General features: G+C 45.9%; 1 protein-coding gene across 1 annotated transcript in view; it reads right to left on the bottom strand.

Moving 5' to 3' along the window:
• The window catches only part of SLC24A1 (solute carrier family 24 member 1), a 28,765-nt gene extending 16,738 nt beyond the window's left edge, over nucleotides 1–12,027 (bottom strand). The window contains exons 1-2 of the mRNA XM_076004498.1: nucleotides 11,869–12,027; nucleotides 7,844–9,869 (exon numbers count right to left, since the gene is read on the bottom strand). Coding sequence (XP_075860613.1) covers nucleotides 7,844–9,739 — 1,896 coding nt within the window. The 5' untranslated portion in view covers nucleotides 9,740–9,869; nucleotides 11,869–12,027. The remainder of the gene's footprint in view (nucleotides 1–7,843; nucleotides 9,870–11,868) is intronic.
• Between the last annotated feature and the right edge of the window lie 1,153 nt (nucleotides 12,028–13,180).

Genomic DNA, 13,180 nt, shown 5'->3' with positions numbered 1-13,180 from the left:
CAGAAGAGGATGTCATCATGCCGGCCTAACATCTGTGATGCCTCTTGCTGAGGCTGACCAAGGGGACCCTCACAGCTCTTCTTGGGGACCTGGGCTGGCAAGCTGTGGCAGGCCCTGGGGGCTTGCCCGCCTGACCTCCAATTTATAACATATTCCTCACTCATGCAGCAAGTCCTCTTCTAGACCATCCATCCCACATTTCCTGAAGCACACATTTTAGTCTGTGACATTTTTGTAAAAAATTCATTCAACAAATATTTACTGAATCCCTGGTCTGAGTCCTGCCTTTACCCAGATTATATTCAAGCAGGACACTCTTCACTTTAGCCCTTCACCGAGTGAGGTCTCGCACCCTGATCCGCTCCATTTGTCTGTGCTGGAAACCTAGAAGTCTACACAAATTCCTCCTTTTCCCTCAAAGCCCACACCCAGTTAGCCAGCAGATCTAGCTCTTCAAAGTTCTCAAAATTTGGCCTCGTCTCTCCACTCTCCTGCCTGCAGTCCCGCAACACCTACTGACTCCCGATCTGTTTCTCTTCTGGTTGCTTCATTCTCCACCTCTCAGCCAGAGTGAGTTTCTGAGCAAAGCACATGATGTCCCTCCCCCACACCCTGGGAGCCCCTGTCCCCTTAACTGAGTCCAGACCCCTTAACTGAGCACACACCAGCCTCCTGCTTACTTGAAGTCCACTGCTGTCCAACAGAAATAGAATGCAAGCCACAGACATAATTTTAATTTTTTACTAGCCATATTTTTGAAAAAGTAAAAGAAACATGTGAAGTTAATTTTAATAATTTACTTATACCCAATGTGCCAAAAATATAATTTCAACATGTTATTAATATAAAAAATATTGTGGTATTTTACATCCTTTTTTTCATACTAAGCCTTTGAAACCCAGCGTATATTTTATTCTTACAGCACATCTCAAAACGGACTAGCCACACTTCAAGTGCACAATGGCTGTACGTAGCTAGTGGCCACCATATTGAACAGCACAGCTACAGTCTCTTCACATTCTCTCATTCCTCTGGCCTTTGCAGATGCCTACGAGACTCTCCACCCCCTCTTCAGTCAGTGAAGTCCTGCTTGGCCTGTAAGATTTAGCTAAGTATCCTAGCTCCCCCAGGAAGCTTTCTTTTCCTGCCCCTCTGATCTGTTGAGTTGTCCACTCTGCAGTACCAAATCCTTCTGCACTTACCTACATCATTACACCTGCTGTTGTAGCTATTGGCTTTACTTGTCTGTCTTCCGCGCCGAGGAAGATTTACCATGGAGCTGATGAAGCTTAAGCTCCAGGGCCTATCTCCTCCTACACAAATGCTTTTCCAAGCCTGACACCTAATTTTGTAGCAGTGAATTTACATTCTTTTTCTTAATTAACCTCAGGCCCCCCAAAAGCTTGGTCAACTCTAGCTCCTCGGTTAGGCTAAGCTCCTTGAGAGCTGGGCCGGTGCCTTATTTATCACCGGATCACAGACCCTACACAGGCCTCACACAAAGTCATTGAATGAATGTTTGCTAAATGAATGAATGTTGGGGTTCTTTAGGGATTAGTCCCAGACTATCTCTCTCTTTCATAATAGTATCAGCCAGTCCTTGATTTTAATTACCATGCATTTGTTGGTGATTCACAATTTTCTGTTTCCAGCCCAGACTTCTTTGTTCCCGAGTTTCAGACTCATTTGTGCAATTACCCCCGAACATATCCCCTTAGAAGTGCTCTAAGCACCCAAGTCATCTTTCCAGCTTGGGAACTCTTGAGTCTGCCTAAACCTATTCTTCCTCAAGTCTTCTGCTTTTCAGCAGATGGCACCACCATCCACCCTGCTGTTCAAGCCAAAAAGCTTCGTGGTATCTATCTAGCTATCTGTCTATATTCATAGAACAGCCTCCTAATTAGATATTCTTTACACAGCAGTTAGGGGGTGACCTGTTAAATAGGACTCCCATCATTTCATTCCCCTGTTGAACTTCAAATAAATCCGAACTCTGTATCTTATGCACAGGATCCTGCATGAAGTAGCTCCCGCCCTCTTCTCCAGCGGTATCCTAGACCACTCTCCCCATTACTCACCACACTGGCCTCCATTTTTTTCCCAGCTCTAAGCCTTTGCAAATGCTATTCCCTCTTCCAGGAATTCTTGCCCATGGAGCATGAGATGGTTTCTCTTCTCATTCTGCAGATCTCTATTTGATCTCTCCTCCAAGAGGCCTGCCCTGCTCTCCCTCGCTATCTGCAGACACTATTGCATGCCTTGTTCATTCCCTTCACAGCACTCGCCATACTCTGAAATTACCTTCTTAATCTATTTTACTTGTTTATCATCCATATGCCCACACTAAAAATTTTTCTGTTGACTTTATGTTTCCAATTAATTCAGGTGGCATAGCATCTAGAAATCATGCTGTTCTTTGTAGAACATCATGAATATCTAATTTCATATTTGATCCCACCATATGCACTCAGAGAAACTACTACTATGTCGTACAAATGTATGTAAAATCTCAACTTTAAGCTTACACAAATCCATGAAAACGACAAGCTGTTGGACTAGGCATGATCAGATGTTTGAGTTTTTCTGTCAATATTTGTTTGTTTCTTATGTATCCATTTTGTCATCTGCTAGCACCTACTAGCAGGTGATCACTGAACGCTTAAGAAAATTTTATGAGGAAAAGAAACCAAAAATTGAAAATTCTACTCCTATTATCTTTCCCTGACAATTGGAGGAAAGGTTACTATTATTCAGGGAGTTAAAGGAAGGAATCCCTCAGCCCAGGCCAGGATGGGCTCTTTGGGAGCACAGTGGACTCCCTGGAGACTAATGGGGGTGGGGACCACAGAAGCAGGAGGAGCCCCCTGCCTCCACTGCAGGCAGCTGGCTATACCAGACACTGATAAGAGCCCTTGGGTTAAATGTCAACCCTGACAACAAAGGGGAGGACCAGCCCCTAAGCAGGTACCAGATTTGTCTGCATGAGGTCTTGTTGGTTGGTTTAATGAAAAATCCTGCAAGGGGCTGGGGGCAGTGGCTCACGCCTGTAATCCTAGCACTCTGGAAGGCCGAGACAGGAGAATCGCTCAAGGTCAAGAGGTGGAAACCAGCCTGAGCAAGAGCGAGACCCCGTCTCTATTAAAATTAGAAAGAAATTAGCTGGACAACTAAAAATATATAGAAAAAATTAGCTGGGCATGGTGGTGCGTGCCTGCAGTTCCAGCTACTCGGGAGGCTGAGGCAGGAGGATCTCTTGAGCCCAGGAGATTGAGGCTGCAGTGAGCTATGATGACGCCACTGTACTCCAGCCTGAGCAACAGAGCAAGACTCTGTTTAAAAAATAATAATAATCCTGCCAGGGAGAAAATAACCCCTAGTGTATTTAAGAAAGAGTGACAGAATTTGCCCCACAGTTTCACATTCTAAGGTACTCTTGGGAGCAGAATGAGGATATGGGGCCTCCAAAGGGGGCTCAGTCTTGCTTTGCATCCCTTTTTGCCACAGGGCTGTCTTGCCAATCACGCACCTCCTGCAGGTGGCTGGTCCTTCCTGGTGAATCTTTTTTGTGTATAAAGAAGAGCCTCATCCATTCTTGGCCTTTTGGCTAAGATCAAGTGTGAAGAAGAGCCTCATTGTCCTTCAAATACCAATAAAGCTTTTTAGCCAGCCTAGTGCCTCCACTCTGCTGTCAGCTTTCTGTGACTATTCGTGGTCAAGGCAGGGCAGAGATTTATCATTTTTGGCCAAAAAAAATACATTGAGAGCTTCAAAACCAGGGATAAAGTTTCAGAGAGAGCTAAGTTAGACTCTGTTGATAACTATACAAACATTTACCATTTCCTTATTGAAGTGATAAAAGGCATTCTCAATTAAATATATGTCAATTTGACAATGTTATTTGAAACATTTTTAGCTTTGAATTTTTTTCAGACAATGTCAAAAGAGAGACTCTAAAATACGCACTATATGTCTATGTCCAACACTAAGTCTTGTACTTTTTTCTGAAAATGCTCTTAAGTGAATTCTGATTATAATCACTCCCAAAAAACCTTTATCCTGACTCTAGATACTTAGGGCAGAATAAAAGGTAAAGTGAAAGGTCTTCCAGCTCAGAAACTCAACAGCTATCAGTTGGGTGAATATTTAGTAAGAAAATGATCATTCTCTGCTGATTGTATGTCTACAAGTTGTTCAATTAGGAGAATACCTGCAAACACATTGCTCTCAGTAAAATGCCACGTGGCCATTCCCTGTGGTTTATCTATTGTCTGTGGCTGCTTTCACACTGCAAGGACAGACTTGAGTAGTTGTGACAGAGACTATAGTCTCTGACACAGTCTCTGACAAAGCCTAAAATGTTTACTGTTTGGCCCTTTACGGAAAAGTATGCCACCCTCTGCATTGGTTCATCCCATTCACATCACAGATGAGAAATCTAAGGCCTGTTTGAAAAGCAAAGTGACTTTGTAGCATTTTGCACAGGGTTCCCTTCATTGCAGTTAATTTCTCTATGCTTGTCCCTTCTACTGGAAGGGATATAATCTTTTTATTTCCCATACTGCTTTTCATTTAAGTACTTAGTAATACCGGTTTGTTGAATTGCATTGACTCGCCCAGCCCAGGGTAACACAGATAGTGAGCAGTGGAGCCTGGGTTAAAACCCAGATATAATGACTGATGGTCAACGGTAAGGACTACTAACTAGCTGTGTAACTTTGGCTAAGTTAATTATCCTCTCTGAGCCTCAGTTTTCTCATCTGCAAGATGGAGATAATAATCTGTTCCCTGTAGGATTTTATGAGAAATTGTTGAGATTGTACATATATAAATATATTATTTTTAATTTTGTATATTTTATATATTTTAACATATTTATTATATGTGTATATACATATATATGTATATACACACACACACACAAAATAGGCTCTCTATAAGCAAGCATGGATTCCCTCCCCTACTCCTTTATCTTGACAAACTGGAGTCCATTGACTGTTAGGGTTCCCTGAAGAAACTGGAAATTCTAGGAACAAGACACTGGGGTTCAGCCCTTTAGGAGATACAAAGATTGTTTCCCCGTTTAGTGGCAATGAGGAGCCTGACGTGGCCACTCCTTCTACACCTCCCCAGGTTGACAACAGAGGAAGGGGTAGGCCCAGCTGTCTTTCCTGTTTCTCTCCAAGAAATAGCTGGCTCATGCTGCCCTCCACTCTGCTCCTCTGCTTAGACTTCCTGAGCAGCTGTAGCTGTGACTTCACCTCCCAGCCCTGCTCCTTGCCTCCCAACCACTCTTCTGTCTCGCCTTGCCCCACTTCTGTCTGACTTCCCCAACTTTGGAGCTGTGGCTGACTGAATAAGCCCAGTTTCCCTGGACCCCTGCCTTCCTGAGGTGATGCTCAGAGAAGGGACCCATTAGTCAGGGAGAGGCATGAACCAGTAAGTGTGAGTGTGGGAGCATGTGTGTTTTTTCACAGTCAGAGTGAAGGTAAAATACTTTACAAGAGTGAGTATAGACTTAACACAAAAAAAAGAATAGCAGCATGGTTAACTAGATCAAAGACTGAATTTTCAGAGAATAGCTTCAAGAATGGCTTGCCCTCAGTCTGTCAGTGAATTGCAGGATAATTTATTTCCCTCTAACCAGATCATAGGTCTTGGCCAGCCAAACACAGACATAAAGGTACAAGCTAAAGTAGTTCCCTCCCCCTGGCTATAAGAACCCTGAAATGAAACTCCAAGTGCACATATGTTTAAAAACTATTTTAAAATAGCTGTGGTTCTTGAGTTATTTGGACTAATTTTTAGAAGGCATTTGTTAGTGATAGAAAGTTCTAACTGTACGTTTTTAATTTTAAATATTTACTTTCAAGTATCAGTAATTCAACCTGCTTTTAAAAAAATAATGCTATCAATTAAAAGTAATACTGGATCTGTTTCAACAAATAGATAAGAACAGAGTTATAATTAGCACTGTGCTTACTGGCTGGCAAAGAGCCGCTCCTAAAGCCCTTGCAGAGTCTCTTAAGTAGGTTACAAATTGTCTTTGAAATCATGATTATCCTTCATTTGCTTGGCAAGCTTTGCTTTGTTGGTCTAGCTCTGATGAAATGGAAAGTTCAGAGTTTATAGAGTTTAAATAAAAGCAGAATTACTATCAAGAACTGGGAGGCAAGTCAGAGGCATTTTGAAAACACCAAGGCATCATGTGCTTTCTTCAGAGGAGAATCCCCAGACTTCACGGCCACCCCTTAGCAAGGCCTGCCCTGAGAACTTCATTAGGAGAAAGCCTCCTGTTTCCTCAGACTAAATTATGAAATGCTCTGAGCTTCCCTTTCTTTCTTAAGCCTCCGGCTGTGTAGAACAGTAGTCTGGTGGGAAATAGCACTGAATGGGAAGTTAGGAGTCAGGGTTTCCATTCCAGTTCTGCTACTTGCTGGTTATATGACCCTGGGCAGGACAATTCTCCTTTCGGGGCCATCTGCCAGATTAGACACACAATCATTTGTACTGGGTCCTGCCAGAACCGAAATCACTTGGATAGAGGAGGTGATCACAGAATGTTAAAGTTAGACAGGACCTTTTGGTGATTAGTTGGACTCTGTCATTTCCCTGTGAAAGGGGAAGGGACCTGTCTAAGGTCATACCATTCATTGGAGGCAGAACTGGACTAGAACCCAGGTTTCCTAGCTCTCAGTTCTGTGCTCTGGCCAGAACACCATGTTATCACAAAGATTCTAAAGTTTAGTGTATTTAATCTCCCTTGCCTTGTGTATCTTGCGGACATGTTGCTGAGTTTGGTCTCCATCCTGCCCACTCATCAAAACTGCTCTGGATTAAGTAACTAAGTCCTTCCACTCTTTGCATGCAAAATTCTGCTTGCACCAGCAGCTTCTCTAAGACCTGGAACCAGCAGACTATGAGCAACCCTCATCCAAACTCACCCTTTAGGAGCAGGAGAAAAATGGAGCCTGTGTTCCCTAAGGTACCCTCACTGTAGAGTGTCAAGGAACAAAAAAATTTGGAATGAATTTTCAGTGAATTGGGGAATCACTTCCCCAATTTAAAGTCATCTCCCAAGTTATCGAATCATCCAGTGACTTTAGCAGGAAGGCCCCTCAAGGGGGCAGAGAAGTTCTTGGAAAGGAACTTCTGAGCTGGGAAAAAGCCCCAGGATTGGTGCTCCTGGAGTCTGGTCTCTGGTAGGCACAGAGAGAGGGCTCTGCCCCCTGGGCTGGCTTGTTAGTGGATGAGTGGAACTCCCATCCTCTCTAATATTTTAAAAACAAAACAGAAACAAAAAACCCTCCCCCTTCTCAGACCCCATGCAAGCCCCCAGCCCCTCTAAGTCTGTAATGTGAGCAAACAGGACTAAATGAAACTGAAAGTGCTAGATAAACCCTGAACACTATGCACATGGAAGAGATTATCATTTTTCCCTGCCTGGTATCTCCCTGGACATTCTCCAGAGCTCAACTCAAATGTCATTTCCAAAGACCCCGTCAGACCAACATCCTGGTTCACATCCTGGTTCCACTGCCTATTTGCTGTGTGACCTTGACCAAGTGGTTTAACTTCTTTAGGCTTCAGTTTCCTCTCCTTCTAATGGGGATCACAATAACCAGTTGATAGGGTGATTAGGGGTTGAGCCAAGGTCACGCGTGCAAAGGCCCCCGCATAATGCCTGGTAGAGAGCAGGCACTCTGTAAATGTTGAATAAATAGTGAGGGAACCAGAGCATTCATCTCCTGAGGTCTGACCAAGTACCTTCTATTCTTTAGGCCCTTGCTTCCCCCATCCTTTCTCTTCAAAGGTGCTACAGAAGCCTGAGCCAGCCTGTCCTTACCTTACTGAGGTCCCCTAAGGCCATGACCTTGGCTGCTGGCCTTCTGCTGAGCTGCTCCTTCACCCAGCGCTCGATCCGCTTGTTCCACTTCATAGCAAACACATAGAGGGCATAGGCCAGCAGCAGGAGCAGGCTCTCCCACCAGGCAATCAGGCTGTCCAGGAAGAAGACGATGAGCATCATCAGGTCAAGGATGTAGAAGGAGACATCTCGGAACAAGGGCCACCAGGTGAGGTTGAGGATTTCCCGAGAAAAGAGGGCACAAGTGCCGATGACAAAGAGGATGTTGAACACAGCGGAGCCCACGATGGTACCGATGCCCACGTTGCTGTGGGAAATGAAGACTCCGATGAGGGAGGTGAAGAGCTCAGGGGCAGAGCCTCCAGCAGCCATGAACGTGGCACCCGCCACATCCTCAGAGATCTGCAGCTTGTCTGTGATGACACCCAGGGCTGGAACAAAGTACTCGTCACACACGATGGCCAATGCCACAAACACGTACATCATGCCGAAGACGTGCAGCACCACCCAGCCCTGCCGCCGCTCCTCCACACTGAACAGATCCGGGGGATACTCCGCCTTGGGGTGGTGGTCAGTCCAGCCGGGAGGCAGCTCTGGGGGACTGGGACTGGGCACCTCTGGGAGCAGGGCGGTTGTCAGGCTCGAGGAGGGGGCGATGGGCATGGCCGGGGCTGGGTCCACAACCACACAGTGACGGACCTGGGTGGTGGGATCTGCCCTGACCTTGAGGGTTGCTGAGGTGCTGGGTGCTGTGGGAGCTCTCTTTGTCAGCCTCCAGACAGTGGCTGGGGCCGTCCTGATGGCTGATGCACTGGTTCTGGGCGGGGGATTCTTAACACTCCAGGCAGCAGTAGAGCCTTTGGTTTCTGCCGGGCTGCTGCCTGTCATGGTGCTGATTGTCACTTGCCCCTCAGAGATGGCTGGGGTGTGCTCCAGGACTGTTCTTTGGGGAGTCATCAAGTTGTTCTTTCTCACTAACCCCCAGGGACTGGTTGAGCTGTTATTTTCCACTCTTCTGGGGGTAGTCAGGGTGTTTTTTTCCACTATACTCCTTGGAGAAGTCAAGATGTTTGTTTCTACCTCATGTGTCAGGAAAGTTGGGGTGTTATCAACTATTCCCTTGAGAGTAGCTGGGGTGGTTTCCTCCACTATTCCCTCGGGAGAGTTGGTTTTCAATACTTTATAGGTTGCCATAGTTTCACTGTCTTTCGCTGTTGTCCTGGGGGTGGTCGCATGGCTTGTTTCCTTTGCCATGAATGTAGATGGAGCATAAGTGTCTACTGTTCTACTGGGTGGGGATGGAGTGTACCTCTTTACCTTTCCCCTGGCCTTGGTTGGGCCATGGCTCTGCCTTTCTCCCCTGGGTATTGGGGTATAATATTTCACTGTTTGTCTGCTTGAAGTTGGGGTGTAGTGATTCAGTACTCTACTAGATGTGGTTGGGGCATTTTCCTTCACTCTTTCTGTACCTGCTGCTGTTGGGCTGTAAATATTTTTGGTTGTTGTTGGAATAATCTTGGCTGTTCCTCTGGGAATATTGGGGGTGTTCTCCATTGTTATGCCAGGTGTTGCTGCATCCCTGCCCGCCGTGCCTTGGGGTATCAGCATCTCACTCTCCATTTCAGAGCTAGCTTTTGGAGGGTCGCCGCTCACCATCATCACTTCATCATCGGGGAGGTCCCGACTGGCCAGTTTTACAAGCTGTCGTGAAGAGACTTCTGCCCACAGCGAGGGGAGGCCCCGGGGTTTCCTCAGGTGCTGATAGGTGGAACCGATGATCAACATTGCCAGCAGGAAGAGGAGGCGACTCCAATGAAGCCGCTTTGGCCGGAGTAACCGCCTCTCCTGTGACCCCATCCTGAGCAGTTTCCCCATGACGGCCAGTTGTGTCTGGTTACAGAAGGCCTCTCATTCCGTCCAGGGAAAAACGGAGGCTGCTCTGGGATTCAGGTTGGTGATCAGGGAAGATTTCTCCATGAAGCCCAGCCGGGGGGTATCCACAAACCTAGGTGGAACAAAAAGAGAGATTACTTGCCATTAAGAGGAGATCTGGGATCCATAATGCCCTTATCTTGACAAAAGTGATGATAGAAGTTCCAGGGACACAAAAGTATCATACAGGGGCCTTTGTGGTGGGGAGTGGGGTGCACAGTTGATTCTGCTGGAGCAAACCACCCCTGCCCCCTGCTCCATTGGAGCAAACCAATGCCTGCCCTTGGGAGAAAGCTAGAGAAAGAGTACCTAGAAAACCTCTGTGCTAGTGTCCGCATGCCAGCAGCCCAGGTTCCTGAACTGGATCCTGGGTGCTCTGTGGAGTCTACCCAGTCCGCAGAACTCCACAGGTCCAAACCCAAGATGCTGGGAGCTCAGTCATCCATAGTTGGTACCCAAACCACAGATCTCACCTTATCAAAGGCAGGAAGGAGGTAGAGGAGACATGATTTTAAGCCGTTGACTAAAATGGGCAGTAGTAGAAGGCATTCCCAGGGACATTAAGACCTCATGTGTATTTCTTAACTAACTTAAAATGATTCCACCATATCAATCCAGGGAGGACAAAGCTTAAAAGTTAATGTCATGGAGCTTGCCAGACAGTGTGGTGTGGTGGGAGGAACATGAGGAACGGAGACAAAGGCCTGGATTCCCTGCTCTGCTGCTTACCAGCTGTGTCATCCTTGACAGGCTACGGTTTGGTGCCTCATCTGTGAAATGGGCATAATAACGTAGATATTGATTATGTAAAGATGATCGCTGGGAAAGGGAAACTGAGGATCAGAGGTCAAAGGGAGACTTACTTTTCACTGTGTAGTCTGTTAGTTTGACATTTTTATCATGTGCAAATTATAATACTTTATTTTATTTTATTTTATTTTATTTTATTTTATTTTATTTTTGGAGACAGAGTCTCACTTTGTTGCCCAGGCTAGAGTGAGTGCTGTGGTGTCAGCCTAGCTCACTGCAACCTCAAACTCCTGGGCTCAAGCAATCCTTCTGCCTCAGCCTCCCAAGTAGCTGGAACTACAGGCATGTGCCACCATGCCCAGCTAATTTTTTCTATATATATTAGTTGGCCAATTAATTTCTTTCTATTTTTAGTAGAGACAGGGTCTCGCTCTTGCTCAGGCTGGTTTGAACTCCTGACCTCGAGCAATCTACCCGCCCGCCTTGGCCTCCCAGAGTGCTAGGATTACAGGCGTGAGCCACCGCGCCCGGCCAAGTTATAATACTTTAAATTTAAATTAAACTAAATTTTGTTGTAATAATAATACCTATGTAAATAGTAATAATAACTATGTCACAGGAATGTTGAGAGAGCAAAAGCACACAAGGTCTGTGAAAAGCATTGAAGAGAACCAAGTGCTACATTAAGGGTTAGCTTTACACAGGATACAGGGGGAAGAACACGAAAAGCCCTCAAAGAATATTTTATAAAGAAGGGCATTGAGGCCCAGCCCAAGCAAATATTTCTTAAATCTCTAATCAATGTCCACAGATTATTTCAAAACAATAATTAGACATGATTGGTTTTCTATATAATAGCGATATATTAGAGGTGATCTGAGTAACCTGCAGACTCTGTCTGGTATAACCAACTCCTCACGTGAGGCATGAAGACACTGAGGTCTAGAGAGGAGATGTGACTTGCTTAACATCACACAGCTGGGGAGTGCTGAGTAGATGAACCGCCTAATTCCCCACTCTTTCTAGCACACCACACTAATTAGAGATGCAAATGCAATTGTCTTGAAAAGCAGAAGAGGAACAAGCAAAAGGAGAAGTAGGAATAAATACACTCCCTTCTTTGGCCTGATTTCTATAATTTTCTATCCACTCTCTCCCTGCATCCATGCCGTCCCTTGTCATGAACTCAGCATTTTGTAGCAAGCCCACTTGTATCTCCTACAAAAATTTTGGACACTCTCTCTCTTTCTGGCGTGCCAGTGTTATCTAACAGGGCTGAGCCGGCACCCCAGCAGATCCCACCTCCTAATCACATCATTTACCTTCAAACCTCGACATCTGGGGGTCTCCTCAGTTCTGGGAACGTGTCCGAATCCAGGGTCTCAAAGAGTGAGTCTGAAGCTGGACAGCAGGGAACACCCCATTCTCCTGCCCCAGTGCCCGTATGGAATCCTAATTCAAGGCAGGGCATGTGTGAAGGGCATCTCAGGTGAAGAATATCCGATCCTGGCTAATACCCGCCTCCTCTAAGAAGCTTATCAGGGCATTGTACAAGTTCTTGGTCCCAGCGCCTCTGACCAAGCCTGAGGGGGTGGGCTTTCCACCAGGGACACAAACCGGCCTCAGAGTCAATGAGGGACCTGGGGGTGATTCTCAAACTTTCTAAACTATGGGAATGAGAAGAGGTCTAGGGGTTTCCATGCTCAAGTGGTGGAAAGTTTGGGAAGGATTCAGAAGGTGCTCTGAGGAAACCAAGAGAAAGTGCCTGGGGCTTAAGAGATCATAAGACCTCAGTTAACCCCAGGCTGTACTTGCTACTGTGTGATTCCAAATGTAATCTAAATGTAAATGTGAGGATAATAATACCTGTTCTACCTATCCATAAAGTGAATGTGAGAATCAAAACAAAAAACGAGGGATTCTGGAGAAAATACTATGCAAACTTCAAAGCATTTCCTATATCTAATACATTTTATTAGGGCCTAATGGAAATCCTTGGGGCAGAAGGCACTAATGGATCTCCCCAGAGCAGGCTGGAATGTCCCAAGGTGCCTAAGGAGCTGGTACTTTGAGCCTCCTGCACCTCTAGCCCCTGACTGGGAGTTGATCAAAGTGGGAGTGGGGTAAGGTAGCTGGGGCCTCATGATCCTACCCAATGATGACCTAGAAGCCATTTCAATCATTCTGCTGACTCTGCTTGATATTTACTCATTGTACGCTTCTCCCTTCCCTGTTTCCTCCAGGGTACATGTATGGCATGCTGCTTTGGGTTACTTTCATCTGAAATAGCAGGGAATCCCTCACTGCCTCACCTCTGCCCCCTTCACCCTGAGGGGCCTGGAATACAGGATGGGAACTGGCTCTGTTGCTGAAGCCCACAGCAGTGCCTATCCCCTGTGGAAGAGCTAGCTTCAATCCCTGGGTGTCCTGCGGTCATTCTGGATGTTGGAAGCCTGGGGACAGGGGCTGAGCTTTTGCTAGTTACACGTCTTTGCCTTTATGCTGCCGTGAGCAGAGGCAGATCTCGTTCCTTTTCTTCTCACACCAGCTGTTTAACACAGTCTCAATCTGGCCCAGAAAGATGAAAAAAGGAACACAATTCACAAAGTGGAATTATAAGTGATTCTTTTTCTG

Source organism: Microcebus murinus, chromosome 6 (genome assembly GCF_040939455.1).
Source record: "Microcebus murinus isolate Inina chromosome 6, M.murinus_Inina_mat1.0, whole genome shotgun sequence".
In the NCBI taxonomy this organism is placed as follows: domain Eukaryota; kingdom Metazoa; phylum Chordata; class Mammalia; order Primates; family Cheirogaleidae; genus Microcebus; species Microcebus murinus.
The sequence above is the reverse complement of the archived record's forward strand: the minus strand, read 5'-3'. Positions and strand labels throughout refer to the sequence as shown.